This window comes from Oncorhynchus clarkii, chromosome 23 (genome assembly GCF_045791955.1).
Source record: "Oncorhynchus clarkii lewisi isolate Uvic-CL-2024 chromosome 23, UVic_Ocla_1.0, whole genome shotgun sequence".
In the NCBI taxonomy this organism is placed as follows: Eukaryota; Metazoa; Chordata; class Actinopteri; order Salmoniformes; family Salmonidae; genus Oncorhynchus; species Oncorhynchus clarkii.
The window spans coordinates 17,406,120-17,426,707 of NC_092169.1; the positions used below are offsets into that span (position 1 = coordinate 17,406,120).

The following is a 20,588-nucleotide window of genomic DNA, read 5'->3' on the forward strand; positions in this document are numbered from 1 at the left end:
ACGTCCAGCAACCCTCCATCCCTTCACCCAAATACAAGCCCTACTTTGCTTCGCACTGATATCTATGTTGGCTGCCATAAGAAATGAATGAAAAGGAACAAATCACTGTCAGTTGCCACTTCGATATAAACCTTTCATAGTTTGTTTGCTCCGGATCTGACTCTGTACTGTTTGGGTTAAAAGTAAATGGTCCTGGGTGGCCTCATCCCTCTCTGCCTGTGACCAAAACAGTGATTAGATGGGTTTTTACCTTCGCTATAGTTTGTTTGTGCCAGGTCTTTGTTAGAGGTGTTTTGAAGGGAAGGGTAAAGTTGAGTTGTACTGCAGCCCTTGAAGACGTGATGGTGTATGATGAAAGTTTTAGTCTGTAGCTTTGTCCGTGATTTATGTAGTCGTTATACAGTCTTTATACAATATTTGCCTTTCTGCAATATTTGCCTTTCTGCCCTTGTCTGCAGAACTCACGCACACCTTCAGATTGAATAAATATGAAGCTTAAAGTTGCCAGGAAGACCTGTTTTAAAAAGCTTATGTCAGCTCTGTCTGAGCCATTCTTCATTCATAGCCTGGTCGGGGCCGTACTGTTTGTCCTCTCTGTGTTTCCCTTCTCACTGACCTAAATATCTCTGCCTTAACAGTGGAACCCCTGAAATGTGATATAAAAGTAGGCCCAGAAACATATGGGATTAATCATGGGCTCATTTCTTTGGTCAGTGTAATTCATGCTGTATGCCCTTCTCTGGCAGCCTAAGCTATGGCGCACTGCCCAAGACGGAGTGTTTGGATAAGTGTGTGCGTGCGCGTACACGAGTAGACTTAAGTGTATGTATGAACTTTACAGCAAAATCTGGCGCCTCCAGGCTGTTTGAATGACTGCTGTGATTTGAGTGATGGGGTCCACTTTTAGTCAGGTCTCTTATCTTTGATGGCGTGACTTGATGTATGATTTAGTGACTTGACCTTAACATTTACAGTCTGAATATCAACAGACCGTCTAGGAGCAGACATGATCTGCTACTACAGCGTTGTACTGTATGTTTAATCGGCTCCTAATGGAAGTGTGCTGTAGCATGTGCCTGATGAAGGGCGTAACGCGTTAGGTCCCTACTGAGTATTGGCACAGTTCAACGCGTTGTGATAGACACCAAGGGTTTTTATTAACATTTCTATGCCGTGTTTGGCCACAACCCAGCTGAAGTGGGACATGTTATGTCTATGTAGATGTGCACATGCCTCTACCCTATGTTAAGAGATCTCTCTCAAAATGTGTTTTCACTCTTATGTCTTCACTATTCAAATGGACTCTGTTACTTACTACAGGGCATTTGTGTAAAGTTCTCAAAATAATAGTATGATGATGGTAATAGCAAGATGGCAATAACTGTATGCATCTCTCTCTCTCACTCACTCACTCACTCACTCTCTCACACACACACACAATCTTTGTCTATTCGTCGATCTCTCTCAGGAGCTGCTCCCTCTAGTTTTGTCGTTTGAGTTGCCGGCCATCGTGCAGCCTGACCCAGGCTCCCCCACAGTGCAGCACATCTCCCAGACCTACAACCTCACCGTATCCTTCAAGCCCCCCACACGTCTCTACGGGACCACCGGAGTGGTCCGCGGCTCCCAGAACAACTCTAGTGCCGTCAAGGTGAGGCCTGGCCACACCCCACACATCTACCCACCAACACACCACACTACTTACAGAATAGCAGGGGTTGGGGCTTTGTGGTTAGAGAAGTGGACTGCTGTGACCAGAGGGTTGCTTGGTCAGCTCCCTAGTGGGAATTACAGTACTGTTGCTTTTAAAGCCAAGCACTGTCTAACCCATGAGCAAGTAAAGTCTAATATAAGTTGTCTGGAGTGCCCTCCTCCTCTCCCCTTCCCACACACTCCACCCTGGGCCTTAGAGCTATGGCTGGTGCCTAGAGCCTTTCAATCCAACATCCCTGGACCCCTCCACCCACCTACCGCTGACCCACCCTCACTATGGCCTTCAGTACAACCCAGCCTAGGGGGAGTTGAGTTAGTGGATGGGTAGAGGGTTCATTTTGTCTTGGGATGCTGGCCAGATCGGGGCTGGGGTTTTGGGGGAGTATGTATGCTATGTGGTTGGAGATCTTGCTCTGTAAAAGAGGTCTGCCAAAACCACTGTGGATTGCTGTGCTGGCCTCAGTGGCTGAAGGCTGGAGTTCCATTGGAAGTCCTTCCAATTCCTCCAGTGATTGTTTGCAGAGGAGGCAGGGAATACGACAATTCTGTCGGCTGCCTGGTGAAATGGAAAAACAGTGGTTTACTTTGGTGTAAACTATGGTTGAAATGTTGTTTCACTTGCTCTTGGGAGAAGCAAATCCTGCTCTTCTGCCACATTTGGATGTGCAAATTAATCTAATTTTAGCTGTGTTTTTCCTTGCCCCAGACTTGCCCCAGGTAACTTTAGTAGAAAGTTCTATCCACACAGTCACTCACTCAACTTTGAGCATTTGTCCACACACTGTAAGATATTTTTTGTTTTATCCTAGTCAAAATATTACTAGATGCTGCAGATTTACTGATTGAATTGATAGATTTGTGATTTTCTTCTCATCCCAGAGGGGCACTGCCATGCTGCTGGAGCACTTGGCGGGAAGCCTTGCCAGTGCCATCTCAGTCAGTACCCACCTGGACATCGCCCCTCAGCACCACCTCTTCATGATGGGCCGTAACGGCAGCAACATCAAACACATCACCCAGAGAACAGGAGCCCAGATCCACTTCCCCGACCCTAACAGCCCCCAGAAGAAATCTACGGTCTACATCCAGGGCACCATCGAGTCTGTCTGCCTGGCGCGCCAGTACCTCATGGTATGTGTCCATGCATGGTTTGTATAGATTAGAATAATTGCCTTGTTTATGTTGGAAAATTACCCTGCATATGGATTTTTGTTGATTTAAACCACAGTTTTATTTTGTTTGGTCTCTGACCAAGGCACTTTATCAGCTATGTGGGTTGAAAATGTGTAATATGTTGGTCATTTAATTGTATTTTGGGTAAAAAAACCGTATTGGCATCCTACTTAAACGTTAACCATAATATAGAGCAGCTATGCTAGCCAGTGTAGCTGTTCTTTGTCTGTGGCGTCAGTCTTAACCAAAGTAGAAAAATGTAGAAATTGTTTTGTAAACTTAACTTTTCTCTGTCGGGAAGTGGGACACACAAGAAGACGCCCCTTTGGGCATTTGACAAGGAGATGAGCCTCCCCCACAGAGAGCCATCTTTAGACCATCTCTCAGACTGTAAATTACAGCTCCGGACCCTGCCTGTCAACACCAGCTTGGCCCAAACTGATTTAATTACACACAATGGGAAGTCCTCTATCGCTCAGCTGTATATAAAGTAGGAAGGAGTTCGTGGTGGGATCATGAAAAACAGGCTGTTTTGGTCAATTGTTTTGGAATGTCCCAAGTAGGGTTGTTTTTCAACTGAGGCTTCTCTCAACCCTTTACACTTGTGACAATTGTCCTATATGGATGGATAGGGCCACATTAAAATGTTTCAAACAGAGTAAATATGAGAAGTATATGCATAACCATGGTAGCAATTGAAAGGAGAACACTGGAGGTTATGGGGAAATGATAGACCAAATGTGAGGATACAACAGTTCACCTGACACAAGACTGATTCCAAACATTACACTGGATTTTTTATTGTGCATTTTACATTTACTGTGCTTTTCTTGGGCATTTCTCGATAACAAAATCAGAAAATACTCTGGATACATTTAGTAACAAAATAAAAAATATTAGTGGAAATTGTGTGGTAGGTGCAACATAAGACAAACAAATGTCAAGGGTTTGAGTGAGAGGTCTAACTGGTATCTCCAAGAGGACGCAAACCTCTCCAAAGTGTGCACAATTTGTTTGCAGCACAGCCCTGTATCCCCACCATCACACAATTACTGTTGTTGGTTATGCAATCCAAAAACATTCCATTATAAATCGCTGTCGGGGTCAGGTGGGCATCATTTGAAAGCTTATTCTATTGCCAACATGACGAGCTAAGTTATACAATACAATCTTAGTGTTAGGCTTTCAGAAGCACTTTAGGGAAACGGTTGGTAATTGTGATGCGCATATTATGGATTGCATTCAGGTGCAGGTTCCGCAGCTAACTTTCACAATACAACAAACATAAGCTCATTCTGTTCAGAACAACCCAGGGTATGATTCCATGTCATCCTTGCAGCTGTACATCGAACATAGCGATCACAAATTATGATACTGTAAATGACTTGAGCTTAATCATTTGGTAATATGAAGCGCTGATTTGGACTCAAGGGTGTGTGGTTTGCTTGTATAACATCAAAGCGTACCGCTTATTATAATCTTACATTTCTTATCTTTCAGAAAATATAGAGTCCTCCTTCTCAGACAACAAAAAAATGTTGCTATGGGGGCATTGTCTAGTTGTGCTTGGTGCTCACGCTTAGAGCGTCAGTCAGTTGAATCTCATACAGCGCTGTAAAGTGGAGACCCTGAGCTCTGACAACATATATAGCATGTTAATAACTGTACAGCCACTGCGTTCCAGTTTAGGTGCTTATCAGTGACCAAATCTGCTATTTTCAACCCCTATTCGGGTTGTGGGGATACTTTTAAATGCCATGTAATTTAAATGTCTGGTCAGGAGAAACTCTGCCCCATGGTGATTGTTCTTTAACAAGGGTCTGTTTCATAGGATGTGATGATGTGTGTTCCACAGGGCTGCCTGCCCCTGGTGCTGATGTTTGACATAAAAGAGGACATCGAGGTGGAGCCCCAGTGTATCACAGCTCTGATGGAGCAGCTGGATGTCTTCATCAGCATCAAGCCCAAACCAAAGCAGCCAAGCAAGGTACCACACTAAACATGAACATCAAGTTAGGGCTGACCCCAATTAGGTTTTTCTTTAATTTATTTTACTATTTTCTACATTGTTTAATAATCAGAACTATGAAATAACACATATGGAATCATGTAGTAACCAAAAAGGTATTTAACAAATCAAAATATATTTGAGATTGTTCAAAGTAGCCACCCTTTGCCTTGAGGACAGCTTTGCACACTCTTGGCATTCTCTCAACCAGCTTCATGTGGTAGTCACCTGAAATGCATTTCAGCTTCTCCTGGAAGGCTTTTCCAACAGTCTTGAAGGAGTTCCCACATATGCTGAGCACTTGTTGGCTGCTTTTCCTTCACTTTCCGGTCCAACTCATCCCAAACCATCTCAATTGGGTTGAGGTCGGGTGAATGTGGAGGCCAGGTCATCTGATGCAGCACTCCATCACTCTCCTTCTTGGTCAAATAGCCCTTACACAGCCTGGAGGTGTGTTGTGTCTTTGTCATGTTGAAAAACAAATGATAGTCCCACTAAGCGCAAACAAGATGGGATGGCGTATCTGCATAATGCTGTGGTTTGATTTGATTTTGTGGTATCCGTACTGGTTAAGTGTGCCTTCAATTCTAAATAAATCACAGACAGTGTCACCAGCAAAGCACCTCCACACCATAACACCTCCTCCATGCTTCACGGTGGGAAATACACATGTTGAGATCATCCATTCACCTACTCTGCATCTCACAAAGACATGGCGGTTAGAACCAAAAATCTAAAATTTGGACTCATAAGACCAAAGGACAGATTTCCACCAATTTCCACTGCAATTTCTAAGGCTGGTAACTCCTTTGCAGCAGAGGAACTCTGGGTCTTCCTTTCCTGTGGCAGTCAGTTTCATCATAGCGCTTGATGGTTTTTGCGACTGCACTTGAAGAATCTTTTAAAGTTCTTGACCTTTTCCAGATTGACTGACCTTCATGTCTTAAAGTAATGATGGACTGGCATTTCTCTTTGCTTCTTTGAGCTGTTCTTGCCATAAAATGGACTTGGTCTTTTACCCCACCCCCCAACAGTGGAGAGGCGACTCCAGGATGCTGGCCTTCTAGGCAGGGTTGCAAAGAAAAAGCCATATCTCAGATTGGCCAATAAAAAGAAAAGATTAAGATGTGCAAAATAACACATACATTGGATATAGGAACTCTGTCTAGAAGGCCAGCATTCCAGATTCGCCTCTTCACTCTTGACGTTGCGACTGGTGTTTTGCTGGTACTATTTAATGAAGCTGCCAGTTGATGACTAGTGAGGCATCTGTTTCTCAAACTAGACACTCTAATGTACTTGTCCCCTTGCTCAGTTGTGCACCGGGGCCTCCCACTCCTCTTTCTATTCTGGTTAGGGCCAGTTTGCTCTGTTCTGTGAAGGGAGTACTACACAGCATTGTACGAGATGGCAATAAAAGTTACTTTTTAGGTTTGTATCATTTTCATTTAGATTTAAATAGAATTTTGATTAAGCACATAACAATGAATTTGAGAAATCGAAGACGTTATTATCAATTTAAATGAAACCATTACACAAAAATGTGGATATTTCAACCATAACTGGCACGCAGATCGGTAGAAAATGTAAGATAAATTGGCATATACTGAACAAAAATATAAATGCAACATGCGGCAATTTCAACGATTTTACAGGTTACAGTTCACATTTACATTTCATATAAGGAAATCAGTCAATTGAAATTAATGAATTAGGCCCTGATCTATGGATTTCACATGACTGGGCTGGAGCGCAGCCATGGGTGGGCCTGGGAGGGTGTAGGCCCACCCACTGTGGGGCGCCAGTTCCAGCCAATCAGAATTAGTTTTTCCCCACAACAGGGCTTTAAAACAGAGAAATACTCCTCAGTTTCATTGGCTGTCCTAGTGGCTGGTCCCAGGTGATCCCTCAGGTTAAGAAAGCTGTATGTGGAGATCCTGGGCTGGCGTGGTTGCACATGGTCTGCCGTTGTGAGGCCAGTTGGACGTACTGTCAAATCGAAAATGACTTTGGAGGTGGCTTATGGTAGACATAGTGGTCAAATCCAGAGCTACTTTACTAGAGTAATGGTACAGCTAGGGCCCAAGATGTTTTCTGGTCAGGTCAAACGGTCAGGAAAATCTCCTGACCTTAACTGTAAAGCACTGCACATCATAATCCAAATCCAAACAATATATTAGGAACATCAACCTGCCATGTTGTTGTTTTCTCTGTTCCGCTTGTCTGTCTCCCCATCTCTCTCTTTCTCCCACTCTCCCTTCCTCAGTCTGTGATAGTAAAGAGTGTGGAGCGGAATGCAGTGAACATGTACGAGGCCCGGAAGTTTCTGTTGGGTCTGGAGAGCAACGGGGTGTCATCAGCCATGTCCCCCTCCACCAACGGCCCCACCCTCATCTGTCCTGTCGGCCTGGACATCCTGGCCTCTGCTGGCCTGGGGCTGAGCAGCCTGGGTAATGGAGTTCTCTTTGCATCCACCTCTTACACCATTATGAGAATGCTCAAAGGAAATCTATTGTGTCTTTATACAAATGTCATCCCTAGGCCCTTTCCCACACGTTTATAGACCAGTGATTGGAGAATGAGGCTTGTGTCATACTGTATGTAATCCAACTGTATTGTTATCTTGCAAAAATAAATAATAAGAAATACAATTTAAAATAACATGAGACAAACTCCTTTACAACGGAATAAATCATGAGTTATGTATCATGGGATAAACTGTTAGGAGGTTTATGTCTGGAAAGTGACCACATTGACAGTCCCTTCCTGGGGTGTTGGCCCATGGGTAAGATATGGGCCTCCACATCTCAGCCTATAGTTAATTACTACATCCCTCTCCATCAGATTACAGCTCAGCCTGCCAAGGAAATCCGAGCCTTATTTCTGGAGTTAAATTATCTGTTTGTAAAACCCACTAACCTGTTTCAGTCTTCTTTGAAACATTTAGTTGAAACATAGAGTAGCGGTTTAACATGGAGTTATTGACTGTTGAGTTATGTTTGTCAAAGACCCAGTTCTCTCAAATGTCTCTCTCTTTATTTTCTGACCACTGATATGAAATGACGTGATGTGGTAGTGTGCAATAATATCTATCACTGGTGTGGGAAGAAAATATTTTTAGAGTGATACTGTATTGAGATACAGCCTTATCTGTGTTTTTCTCTCCTCCAGGCTTCCTAGGTGCATCAGTGCCCCATTCTCTCAGTAGCTCCCCGGCTCCAAACTCTGTTCTCAACAGTCTGAACTCTTCCATGAGCCCTATGCAGAACCCCAGCCCCAACACCCCATCTCCCTCCTCCTCACTGTGGCCCAGCTCTCTCACCAGCACCCAAGGTGAGTACTGATGGCTAGTGCACAAACTCTCTCTGTCTCACACCTTCAGGTTTCGTACCTTGTTCACAAATAGCTATAAGGGATTGATACCCAGCCTCTGGATTTCCCTCCCGGACTACCTGAAGGCACCACAGACTCTGGCCCTAAATACCTTTGTCTTTAGGAAGGCTTTCTGTTAATAGCTGTGTCCTTTGTAGTATCAGCAGGGTTTTTTTTTTTGTCTGTTGCCCTGTCTAGTTGTGTCCATTTAAAAAAAATAGTTATGCACTTTGAGATTGTTCTGTATAATGTAATAAATTATTATATGATGAAAATGTTATGATACAGGTGTAGTATTTTCTCCCTCGTGTATCCAGGCTTCTCGTCTCAGTTGATGATGCACCCTGTAGCCCAGGCCACTCTGAGCAGTATCCTGCTCTCTGGGGTCCAGGGGTACACCCAGAACACCCCCTCCCCTCCCCCCGGGCTTTCCCCAATCGACAAGCAGACCAACGGGGTCCCTGACTGCTCCAAAGGCCCCTGTACCATCAATGGACATGTCAAGGTGAATGACTTTCATAGACATATACTCACTAGCTGTTACATTGAATATATACCTTGCCTATAGTGAGTATAATATATAAAGCTATATTTGTGTTTGTATGCAGCATCCTGGCTCAGTCTATGGCAGGATGTCCAGTGCGTCACTGGCAGACACGGTTCTGAACCCCAACCAGTGTGACTCGGTCCAGGAGGCCAGCGGACACAACCCGTCAGAACCCCGCTCCAGCAAGTCCAACCAAGACCAAGGTACCACACACACACACACCGCACCTACAGACAACATAGACATGTATAGCTCTTGTAGATTTACTATAAAGAGGTTTATAGAACCCACAAGGAAACCTAGGTATTTGGCCTTGTAAACTGCTAAATTAATTTATACCACAATATATTTGTTTTATGCGGTCTAGTCCCCATTCTTAAACCACTTTTATTAGGTTGCAACAGGGTGACATTTAATGGCTGGTATTCCAGTGGTTGAGGTCCCGAGATTCCTGCATCTCTAACATGTGTGGTTTGAGTGTAGCCTTACTCTCACACTCCTCACGTTCCCATGTTGTTGGAGCTGGAGATCCGTGGACTCCTCAGCCTCAGCCCCAGCTTGGCTGGTGACAGTAGTAACTGTTTCCTCTCCCTGACCACCTCCTGTGTTCTCCAACCTGTCCCAACTGGCTCTGCTCCCCGTTACCATCGAGCCCAGGGTGAATCAACTAAACATAATAGCTTGGAGATGTTAATTAATGTGACTGACATCTTATTATTTTACGCTGTCAAGGCCTAGATACACACACACACACACACACACACACACACAGATCATGTTATGCAGGCTGGGTTACTGCCTGGAAGAAAAAAGCCCCTTCATTATTGACCGCTTCTGTTTTTTAATAACACAGGTGCCAACTGTGAGGTTTAGCAGCTACATTTAGTCATGCTCATGCCATCATGCAGAGTGATTTACAGGTGCAAAGAATGTACTGTAATATATGCATGACAGGCAATGGAAAGCTAAGCAATAATGCACTCTAAAGAAGAGGTTGCATTGGAAGTACAAAAACTTGGTTGTCAAACACAGGGATTCTATAAGAATCTAGCAATTCTTTGTATCTTATTTGTCACATGTAAAGGATATAATAGTATATTTAGCCTACTGATCGACATTATTAAATCATGAAGGAAGAAATATAATATCCCACGTTACCTTTTCTTCACAAATGCTTTTTTACTCTCCACCAGGCTCTGACACCTTTGTGGAAGTGGGCATGCCCAGAAGCCCATCTCACTCAGCAAATGGAAACGAGCTGAAACAGATGCTGGCTTCCTGTAAGACGTCAGGGAAACGGCAGGCGGTGGAGCTCCTCCAGGGGACCAAGAACTCCCATCTCCAGTATGTCTGTCCAGAGCTACAGTAAGACACTACCTACATCTCAGAGATGTCCTCACTCTTCCATTCCCATGCCTAAAGGATATGAACATAGGACTAGAACTCATTCTAGTTCAGTTGGTATGACTCCCATGCATTCATAGAATAGAAAATAATAGCACTTTGTGACAACCGCTGATGTAAAAGGACTTACGTTTTCCAGGAGGAATGTCAGTGGGGAAAAGAGCTTGAGGTGGGTGCTATTTGGAGACAAAGCAGGGGACTGCACTGTTGTACTGCATTCTGTCATGCTTTATCTTAATATACCATACCCTGTTGAGCTGTGCTGTATGTCTTTTCTGTGCTATAGGCTACTCTATTGTGATGGGGTTTGTAACTTGTCCTTTTTAATATAGTTGTTCCTCTCTTTTGTGCCCCTCCCACAGCTCAGACTGCTTACTGTCAGACCCAGAGTCGAGTGCTTCAGACAGCCCAGTGACAGATAAGAGGGCACCGGGCAGTGAGCGGGCAGCAGAGAGGGCAGCACAGCAGAACGAGAGGGACAGGATCCGCTTGGCTCCACATTCCTCCTTTGCCAACATGCAGGGCCAACTAGAGGTATTCCAACTCCACTTCTCTCTCTCACATACTCGCACTCACGTATCAATAAATAACTAATGGGAATTTGACAAGTATTAAAACTGACATTGACCTTCCTCTCCATTCCTATTTCAGGCGCTTGAATATGAACAGAAAAAGCTGTTAGCAACCAAGGGTAAGTGTCAATCTTTCAGGCGATTCCTGTCTAGTCTCAAGGGATTCTGTGTTCCTCCCGAGTGGCGCAGCGGTCTAAGGCACTGCATCACTAGAGGCGTCACTACAGATCCGGGTTCGATCCCAGGCTGCGCCATGACCGGGAGACCCATGAGGGAGCACACAATTGGCCCAGTGTCGTCCATGTTAGGGGAGGGTTGGGCCGGCCGGGATGTCCTTGTCCCATCGCGCTCTAGCGACTCCTGTGGCGGGCCGGGCACAGTGCATGCTGACACAGTCGCCAGGTGTACGGCGTTTCCTTCGACACATTGGTGTGGCTGGCTTCCGGGCTAAGCAAGCATTGTGTCAAGAAGCAGTGCGGCTTGGCAGGGTTGTGTTTCTCGACCTTCGCCTCTCCCGAGTCCGTACGGGAGTTGCAGCGATGGGACAAGACTGTAACTACCAATTTGGAAATCAAGAAATTGGGGAGGAAAAGGGCTAAATAAATAAAGGGATACCGTGTCCGTTTTTCTGACCTTTCGCACTAATTGGTAACAGAGGTGTTTATCTGTGTCTGTGTCCAGCCATGTTGAAGAAGCCTGTTGTGACTGAGGTGCGGACCCCCACTAACACGTGGAGTGGCCTGGGTTTCTCCAAGTCTATGCCAGCAGAGACCATCAAGGAGCTGCGCAGGGCCAACCACGTGCCCTACAAACCCACCATGAGTACCACCTACGAGGTAAACTCCGACTATGAGGTAAACACCAATGGACCAGGTTTTTTCTGTTGGAAGAGAACCTGTTCATAGTAACATTCCTGATATGAAGCTTATGCAGAGACTGTAATATGAAGCATCATCATGGATTGCATAAAAAATGAAAGCCATCATGTAAATATGTAAAGCAAAAAGTAAATTATTGAAAACTAAACTAAATTGATACTCTGATTCACAGAACTAAACCAAATAATGAGAAATTAAAACTACAGCCCAGTATGATCTGATGTCCCCTTTCTGTGCCCCCAGGGCTCCCCCCTGTCTCTTTCCCGCTCCGGCAGCAGAGAGGGGGTGGGCAACGGCAGTGACTCTGACAACTGGAGAGACAGGAATGGGGGTGGGAACGGTCTTCCCAGCCACGCCGAATTCCCAGTGTCTGTTTGCAGTCCTAAGAGGAAGCAGAACAAATCGGGTGAGCTACTCGGCAGATACCCATCTGAACTTTGAATGAAAGGCAAGAAGGCTAGATCATCACACTCCCATGTAATTAAAGTAAACTCTCTTAAAAGTTTTGATGATACATAATTCAAAACATCTAACCTTGAACAGCAGATGCTGTGTAAAGATTGTCTCATTAATTAAAACGTTAGGGTGTGTGGGAGTAGATGGGTTCATTCCTCCAACACACCTGCACTAGAGACCAGATACTCTGTTCATATCCGACTCCTGTTTTTGCCCTTGTCTCCAATTATTTATCAAAGTCCATCACTACCGGTAATGCTGTAGAGAAGCACATTTTATCCACAGTATGTTGGCTTACATTGCCCACATTAAAAACTATCAAAAAGCATTATCTTGCTCTAATTGGATACAAATATTTAGTCACAATGTTTTGGCAGCGAGATATGTCAGGGTTTATTTTACATTCTTTTTTACAATGATAACTTTCTATGAAAGTCTTTAATGATGACTGTCTGACTTGTCTTGTCTTCCCGTGACACATTGTGATTGACAGCTGCAGAGCACTATCTGAGCAGCAGTAACTACATGGACTGTATCTCCTCGATCACCGGGAGCAACGGGTGCAGTCTCCAGTCCTCTCTGAAAGGGTCGGACCTCCCGGAGCTGTTCAGCAAGCTGGGCCTGGGGAAATACACAGACGTGTTCCAACAGCAGGAGGTACTGGTCTATAGCTGCCGTAGCATGGGATAGCCACATTAACGTGAGAGCAGACACCTCCATCCATCCCTGCTTGGCTGACTATATCAGAGAGAGGCTAGAATTTACGGATGGATAGATCAGTGCTTAGGCTAAGATTTTCACGCTGATATTAAACTTTTCCGGTAGAAATTGTCAATAAATAAATGGATTTAAACATTTTGCTGGGAGCTTTGAGTTCCATTTTAGCTGCCCATCGCTTGACCTAGACAAAGTTTTTTTTGCAACATATTTTGGAGTGGTCCTCATGGTCCAGTGACTAGACTATTTATATCCAACTACTTTTATTGAAATCAGAGCACACATATTGCAAATACTTGATAATGGATAGGCTTCAGGGGCCTCATTTATAACCATTGAAATATATAAACTTGGTGCACGCCATTCATATGCATGTTTCCCGTTATAAATCAGACCTGCCGTAAAACTGTGTGATTGTGAACGAGCATTAAAACTCTTCCTGGAAAATGCTCGCCATTCACCTTTTAAGGTGACAATAACCAAGTTTACATCCAACCACTTCATGCAGATGAATTAACTGACGCATGAAAAACGTTGCGTCCGAGCTAATGGAAACATGAAATGCTGGTATAATTTAATAAATGCCGACAGACAATTTGTTCGTTAGACATGGTGGTATTTTTTTGTATCTGTAAAATTTAATTATGCGAGAAATGGCAGAGGAAACTCCTTTATGCGCAAATATTAATAGAATAACCAATGTAAACTTGGAGTCACGTGATATGTTGTGTGGTCCTCCCACTACAACTCGGGAAAGCAGGTCGTTTATTAGGCCACCGATGAAATAAATGATGATGAACTTCACATGGTGGTGAAGGTACAAGGTGATGAGCTTGATGCTCCTTTCCAATAAATAACGAGGGTCTTATTCTGGTGACATGATGATCGATGCTTGGCTGCTGTTTGACAAATACAAATGATATTGTTTTTATCCATAATAATCTCAAAATGTAGGTTATCTTTAGCAGTAATTTATGTTGTATCTGGTAAAGGACTTTGTCAGTTTCTGAAAGAGAAAACAATGGCAAATTGTTGTGGACCTGAATATTTGAAATCAACAATGTGTTGTTTTTTTTACCCCTTTTTCTCCCCAATTTCATGGTATCCAATTGTTGTAGTAGCTACTATCTTGTCTCATCGCTACAACTCCCGTACGGGAGACGAAGGTTGAAAGTCATGCGTCCTCCGATACAACCCAACCTAGCCGCACTGCTTCTTCTTAACACAGCGCCCTGTGGATGCGCGTTAAGAAGTGTTTCTAACCTTGGTTAGCGTGCACTGCGCCTGGCCTGCCACAGGAGTCGCTGGTGCGCGATGAGACAAGGACATCCCTACCGACCAAGCCCTCCCTAACCCGGACGACGCTAGGCCAATTGTGCGTCGCCCCATGGACCTCCCGGTCGCGGCCGGTTACGACAGAGCCTGGGCCCGAACCCAGAGTCTGATGGCACAGCTGGCGCTGCAGTACAGCGCCCTTAAACAGTGCGCCACCCGGGAGGCCGAATTCAACAACGTTTTGCATCAACGTTTCCCCCAACCTAAAGATGATGGAATGCCAGCGATTTCTTAAAGGGGAAAAAAAAAAAGATTACACGAATGTCCCCAAATGCAATTACAGTACTATCAGTAGCATAAATAGGCCTACTTCAATGTAAAATATCAACTGTTCACCTTTTAAATTCGACTGCATATTATAAACTGTGCTACCTATGGGATTGCAAGACTTGAAATGCATATAGCCTATCTATTTACTTGGCTGCTAGGTCCTATGAAAAGTTGAGGAATTAACTCTGCAATGGTTATGAAAAGAAAATAGTTATTTTAGATTCTAAAAACAAAACACGTCGATTTTCGCTCTTCTCATTAATGGCAAATGGCTGCATTCTTGTTAATGTTTTCCTGTTTTTCGTTTTTTTTTAATGAATAAGCTTGTCATATCACCCCAGCTTGCAATACAATATTTAAACTACTAACAGATGTGTGTACACATGGTCTAAAGTTTGCAGGGAGGTGAAAACTCTCACATGAAGTTACATTTTTATAAATGACAACTTTTGTGTGTACTGGCGCACAAACATTTTGGGCTATATTCTGTACGTATGCAAAGTTTATAAATGAGGCCCCAGGTATTTTATGTTGCAAAGGGGGATTTTATTTTGTAATCCCAAAAATGGTATTGTGTGCAGTGACATAATAAACATATTGACTGTACACATGCACTCTTTTTCAGATCGATCTCCAGACCTTCCTCACTCTTACAGACCAGGACCTGAAAGAGCTGGGCATCACCACATTTGGAGCACGCAGGAAGATGCTGCTTGCCATCTCTGGTGTGAATGACTACGGTAATGTCCAAACATTGTGTGTTTGTGTGAACCCAGTTCCAAAGACATGTGGGAGATCAGGCTGATCCTGCTGGGCTGTATGTGCTGATAATTGCTCCTGTCAGAGGTGTTGAGGGGTGTGTTGGGCGTGCCAGAACCTCTCCTGATGGAGACGGTGTGAAATGGACTTCAATGCTTTTCATTAAATCTCTCATTTCTGGCCCTGCCATATGCCTGAGTATAGCCACGTACTTCCACTGACCCATAGCTGAACATTAATTACAATCTTCACTGCCATCCATTGGTTTCAGTAGGCCGTGATGCAAGTCATGTCCCTCTTTTTGGCTGACAGAGAGTAGCTCGGATCCTCATACGGTTGCAAGGCAATGAATGCCCGACATGTTTGTTGTTCCATGAACAAATCCTTGTTTATAAATGCCTGACTACAGGAGTAATACCTTTTGTCTGCCAGGAGTGAACAGGATTCAGAAGGGTGGCATTTTGATTGAATATATACTGAGTGTACTAAACATTAGGATCACTTGCTCTTTCCATGACATACAGTGGCTTGCAAAAGTATTCTCCCCCTTGAAATTTGTCCTATTTTGTTGCCTTACAACCTGGAATTAAATTAGATTTTTTGGGGGAGGTTGTATCATTTGATTTACACAACATTCCTACCACTTTGAAGATGCAAAATATTTTGTATTGTGAAACGAACAAGAAATAAGACAAAAAAACTAAACTTGAGCGTGCATAACTATTCACACCCCAAAGTCAGTACTTTGTAGAGCCACCTTTTGTTGCAATTACAGTATGTGTGACATTGAGGGTGAATGGGCAAAACAAAATATTTAAGTACCTTTGAACAGGGAATGGTAGTAGGTGCCAGGTGCACCGGTTTGTGTCATGAACTGCAACGCTGTATGGGTTTTTCACGCTTAACAGTTTCCTGTGAGTATCAAGAATGGTCCACCACCCAAAGGACATCCAGCCAACTTGACATAACTGTGTGAAGCATTTGGAGTCAACAAGGACCCGCATCCCGGTGGAACACTTTCGACACCTTGTAGAGTCCATGCCCTGACGAATTGAGACTGTTCCGAGAGCAAAAGGGTCAGCAACTCAATATTAGGAAGTGTTCTTAATGTTTTGTACACTGTGTATATGTATTCCTTTAGTTTCTGGGATGTTACATTTATAACATGTTTTGTCCTTCATCTCATGTATTATGATTTCATGCGTTTGTAGTATTGTTAGAGTAAAGGGATTATATCTAGAAGGGATCATATCTAAGTCAGTTTGCTGTTATTGGTGCAATAGGGGGTCACAATGAGGTTGGGAGAGGGAGGTATTCGTGTTCTGTTGTGAGGAGAAGGGCTCTAGGCGTGAGTTAGTTCCACTGATGCGCTCTGTTGCAAAGCTCAGATCAGCTCTAATCTCTGTTGAAGGACTCTAAGGGCTCCAAAACAGGAATACACTCCCTTCCCCCCTTCTTTCTTTCCTAAAGGCAACCCCAACTCATTAAGGTCCACTTCCTGTATTTCTGCCAGTAAAAATAGCAATTTTGAAGCTACCAGTCTCAATTATCATATGCCAGGTTTTTGCTGACAGAAAAAATGACAGCCATAAAATTAATCATTCAAAGGATGCTGAACTGTTTTATTGACGCATTTTGAAATAATTGTGTCAAATTAGTTTGGTGATCTGCCCGGCAAACTCATGGGCCACAAAGAGGGGTCTTGTTTATGTGAGCTTTTCTCATTTTGCATTGGCTATTTGAAGCACATTTTTCTGTCACTGTTGATTTTAACTCTTGACTGCATCGGAAGACCAATAAAATGGAATTTCCCTTCATATGGATTACAGTTTGAATTGACTTGTCGGACTTGTATTTCTTAATGGAAAAACATAGTATGTTATTTAACATTTATATCTGTAAGAATTGCAATTGATATGCAATATTGTGTACTTTTGTCTTTTCCAGAACTGAACAAGAACCGAAGGAAGCTGTTTGAGGCTCCTATCAGATCCTCCTTCCTGGAAGGGGGAGCCAGCGGTCGTCTGTCTCGTCAGTTCCACGCTGACATGGCTAGTGTCAGTGGTCGGTGGTAGAGCTCCACTCCGCCAGGACTTAACACGACAGAGAACCAGCCTTCAGTGCCTCTCTTTGGGCTTCTGTAGGCCAGTCTCCAGCCTAGCTGGTTCTCAGTTGTCCACCCTCCAGCTTATGCTGAACAATAACTATTCAACTCTTTTTTTTCTTTTTTAAGGCCATAACAAGAAGCCATAGTTTAACCAGAAGTGCCAAAAAAAGAGAAGAGCCATCTGTGGTATAAAAAGTCCAGTGTTCACTCCACATAGTGGTTAGATGTTTCTGTGGAGTATCTATGCATGAAGGGTATTTTACTAAATATGAAGGACAGGTACTGCCCAGTAGTTGTCCATTTTTGTTAAAGGGAACAGGCCAAATGATTAGTACAAAATAATTACATTGATACTGCATTCGTAGTATGCTGTTTTATCAATGACATGCACTTTAACAATTTTGCCTGTGAAAGCCTGATTCCTCATATTGGAATACCTATGCATTTTGTATTAACTCAAAGCACAGATGTATTTGTACCAAGCCAAATGTAAGCACTTAGTGAGATGGGGAAATGAAGTCAATAAAGTGACATCAACAACTAAACGCAGAACCTAGTGGATTGACCTTGGACCCCTCAGTGTTTTGATTGATTGACATTCCACGAAGGTCAGTGTTGTATCCATCAGCAGCTGCTGTAGTTGGGCTGCAGTCTGTATGTCATATGTATTTAGAAAAGTATTATTTTGTATTCACATTATTATTTTTTATCTTTCCGAGGTAATAATCAGTTTCATGTATTTTTTTATGTTTTCATTACTTTATACATTCACAAATGAGTTCCTGTGGTTTCTAATTAGTTCATTATTAGTCTCTTTGATAATTACCTTTACCCCATAATCTTTGGTGCCGTCAGGCTGTGTCATGAGACTGCAGCAGAGAAAGAGAGCAGTCTGTCAAAACAGCAGGCCCCTCTCTCTGATTCTGTTTGTTGGCCTCCTGTGGTTTTCTTAGTCATTGTCATTATGTCTCCTGTAGTCATGTCAATGGTCTTTGTCAGTTAGTCTTTCTGTGGTCTATATTCTGTGTTGAATCCTACTATGTGTTCCTCTATCTATTCAGGAGACATGTCATAATTCCCAGACTGTGTGCTTTTATCTTTCCTTACACTTTATCCGCTTTTAGAGCTGCGGACAGAGAAGCAACCTACTACAGTGTCGAATGCCTCCACACTACTACAGTGTCGAATGCCTCCACACTACTACAGTGTCGAATGCCTCCACACTACTACAGTGTCGAATGCCTCCACACTACTACAGTGTCGAATGCCTCCACACTACTACAGTGTCGAATGCCTCCACACTACTACAGTGTCGAATGCCTCCACACTACTACAGTGTCGAATGCCTCCTTTACTTCTCTCTCTAAGCTGCTCAGCAGGGAATTGTTTCTATTAGAATATAGCTATTTGGACTGCCACTACCTCTCACCCAGGAGGGAACTCACACCAAAGGTGTAAACTCAACTCTATTTCATATGACAGCCCCTAGCCTAGACACATTTCTACATTTACCAAGATTGTGTCCTCAACATGTGTTCTAGCTTAAATTAAGAATAGTGGAAAAATACAATTTTCAGGATCAGTTGTGCAATCAGATATCTGGGATTCTTGTAAAGCTATATTTGATGAAGTAACAGGATTAGGTGTGCAGTCAGATATCTGGGATTCTTGTAAAGCTATATTTGATGAAGTAACAGGATTAGGTGTGCAGTTGTGCTGCTTATCATCAAAGGACGAAGTCACTCTGATCTCTGTATTATGTTCATGTAAAACAGTATTCTCATACCCTTTTGTTAACGCTGTCTGACTCTGGAAGGTTTTTGCTGTAACTGTTTTAGATTGAACCCCCATATTAAGCCTGGAAGTTGATAGTCTTTGTGCATTCTATCATATAAGACTGTTTGTTTAAAGTACTCTTTATTTGCAGAATGTTTGTTGGTAGATGGTACGGTATTTGACGGACAATGCAGTGAACTCTATGTAGAGCCCAAAGTGAAAAACTAAATATTGAAGCTAAATGACAGTAGTTACAGAATGCTGAAGCAGATGTAGAGAGAACATTTCAAAGCAACTTACATGCCAAAGCTTTGTTTCCACACAACAGCAACATCACTGACAGCAGACGTCTTAACATCAACCATTCTGTAATCACGCACAGAGAGAAGTCACTTGTTTCTCATGTTGCATGCTTTTTCTCATGAAGATCTGTTGTATCCTGTGTTTACGCCATACCACTTCTTCTAACTGATTTGTGCCCATGTCACTATCGTATCAATAAGATATCCTGACTTGGTTGTCATTTCTGACCAGTAGTGTGTCATTTTCTTTGAAATCTTGAAAAGACAGGATATTAAAAGGGATTTGTTCCACCAAAAATATGGGTTGTGTTCAACCCTTTATCATGGTACTATATTGAAGCTGTTCAGCATTGATTATTACAGTGCAGTTATGTTGAGCCATGGTAGCTACCCTGCAAACCAGACAATGTTTTTTTTATTTTGCTTCTGTAAAGTTATGCCTGCGGTCATTTGTGTGCTTGGAGGGTAATAGAGATGTCTGTCAAGTGAATGTTGTTAGTGAGAATTATTGCTTTTTTATCTGGTTTAATGAGTCATTTGCAATCAAAGTTTACCACCAGCCTCCTGTCCCTACACTTATTATGTCTTAAATGTTTGTGTTTAGTTCCTGTTATTCCCAAAGGGATACATTTGAAGGGTCTACTTTATACTGAGTTGGATGAAAATGGTACAACATTTATAATGAATGTAAACCACTAAGGAATTTATGTATGTTTTGCATCTCTTTTGTATCCTGTGCAGCCATGCTTGTTAGCCATTTATCTCCAGTTTTGTGTGAGAGAAAGGTACTGTTCCAAAAAAGGTTCTACAGAAGAATTTAGGAACTTTGCCTAAAGCTCTTGTTGATACGATTGTTGAGAAGGACATTGTTTTAGCTATGTTGTTATATCTGTAAATATAGTACAGATGTGTTTTGGAGGAGTTATCAAATAAGCAAAAAAGTTTGTTCAAACATTGAAGTGTTATTACAAAGGTAATAAATGTATGCAGTAAGATGTTTCCTTTAGTTTTTGTTCATAGCACATACATTTGACTATTACAGTGAGGAAGAATATTCAGTGCAAAAGTGTGAAGCATGAAATTGATAGAACACTCTGGTAACCATAGCTGAGGTAAGCCTGTGTGTGAGACCCACACGCTCCGATAATCAGTTCTTGATGTCCGATTGGTGTCAGAGCATTCCACTAATCCCCAGAGGC

At 42.9% G+C, this 20,588-nt stretch overlaps 1 protein-coding gene across 7 annotated transcripts in view; it reads left to right on the plus strand.

Moving 5' to 3' along the window:
• The window catches only part of LOC139381373 (protein bicaudal C homolog 1-like), a 73,779-nt gene extending 53,397 nt beyond the window's left edge, over nt 1-20,382 (plus strand). For 2 of the 7 annotated variants that reach the window (XM_071124850.1, XM_071124849.1), the window contains exons 7-21: nt 1,469-1,651; nt 2,593-2,844; nt 4,742-4,873; nt 7,161-7,344; nt 8,066-8,227; nt 8,584-8,771; nt 8,875-9,016; nt 10,007-10,178; nt 10,580-10,751; nt 10,869-10,908; nt 11,471-11,643; nt 11,911-12,073; nt 12,617-12,780; nt 15,071-15,185; nt 17,152-20,382. In XM_071124850.1, coding sequence (XP_070980951.1) covers nt 1,469-1,651; nt 2,593-2,844; nt 4,742-4,873; nt 7,161-7,344; nt 8,066-8,227; nt 8,584-8,771; nt 8,875-9,016; nt 10,007-10,178; nt 10,580-10,751; nt 10,869-10,908; nt 11,471-11,643; nt 11,911-12,073; nt 12,617-12,780; nt 15,071-15,185; nt 17,152-17,279 — 2,370 coding nt within the window. In that variant the 3' untranslated portion in view covers nt 17,280-20,382. The remainder of the gene's footprint in view (nt 1-1,468; nt 1,652-2,592; nt 2,845-4,741; nt 4,874-7,160; nt 7,345-8,065; nt 8,228-8,583; nt 8,772-8,874; nt 9,017-10,006; nt 10,179-10,579; nt 10,752-10,868; nt 10,909-11,470; nt 11,644-11,910; nt 12,074-12,616; nt 12,781-15,070; nt 15,186-17,151) is intronic. The other 5 variants (XM_071124852.1, XM_071124851.1, XM_071124855.1 and 2 more) reach the window with 3 other exon arrangements.
• The last annotated feature ends 206 nt before the right edge of the window (nt 20,383-20,588 follow it).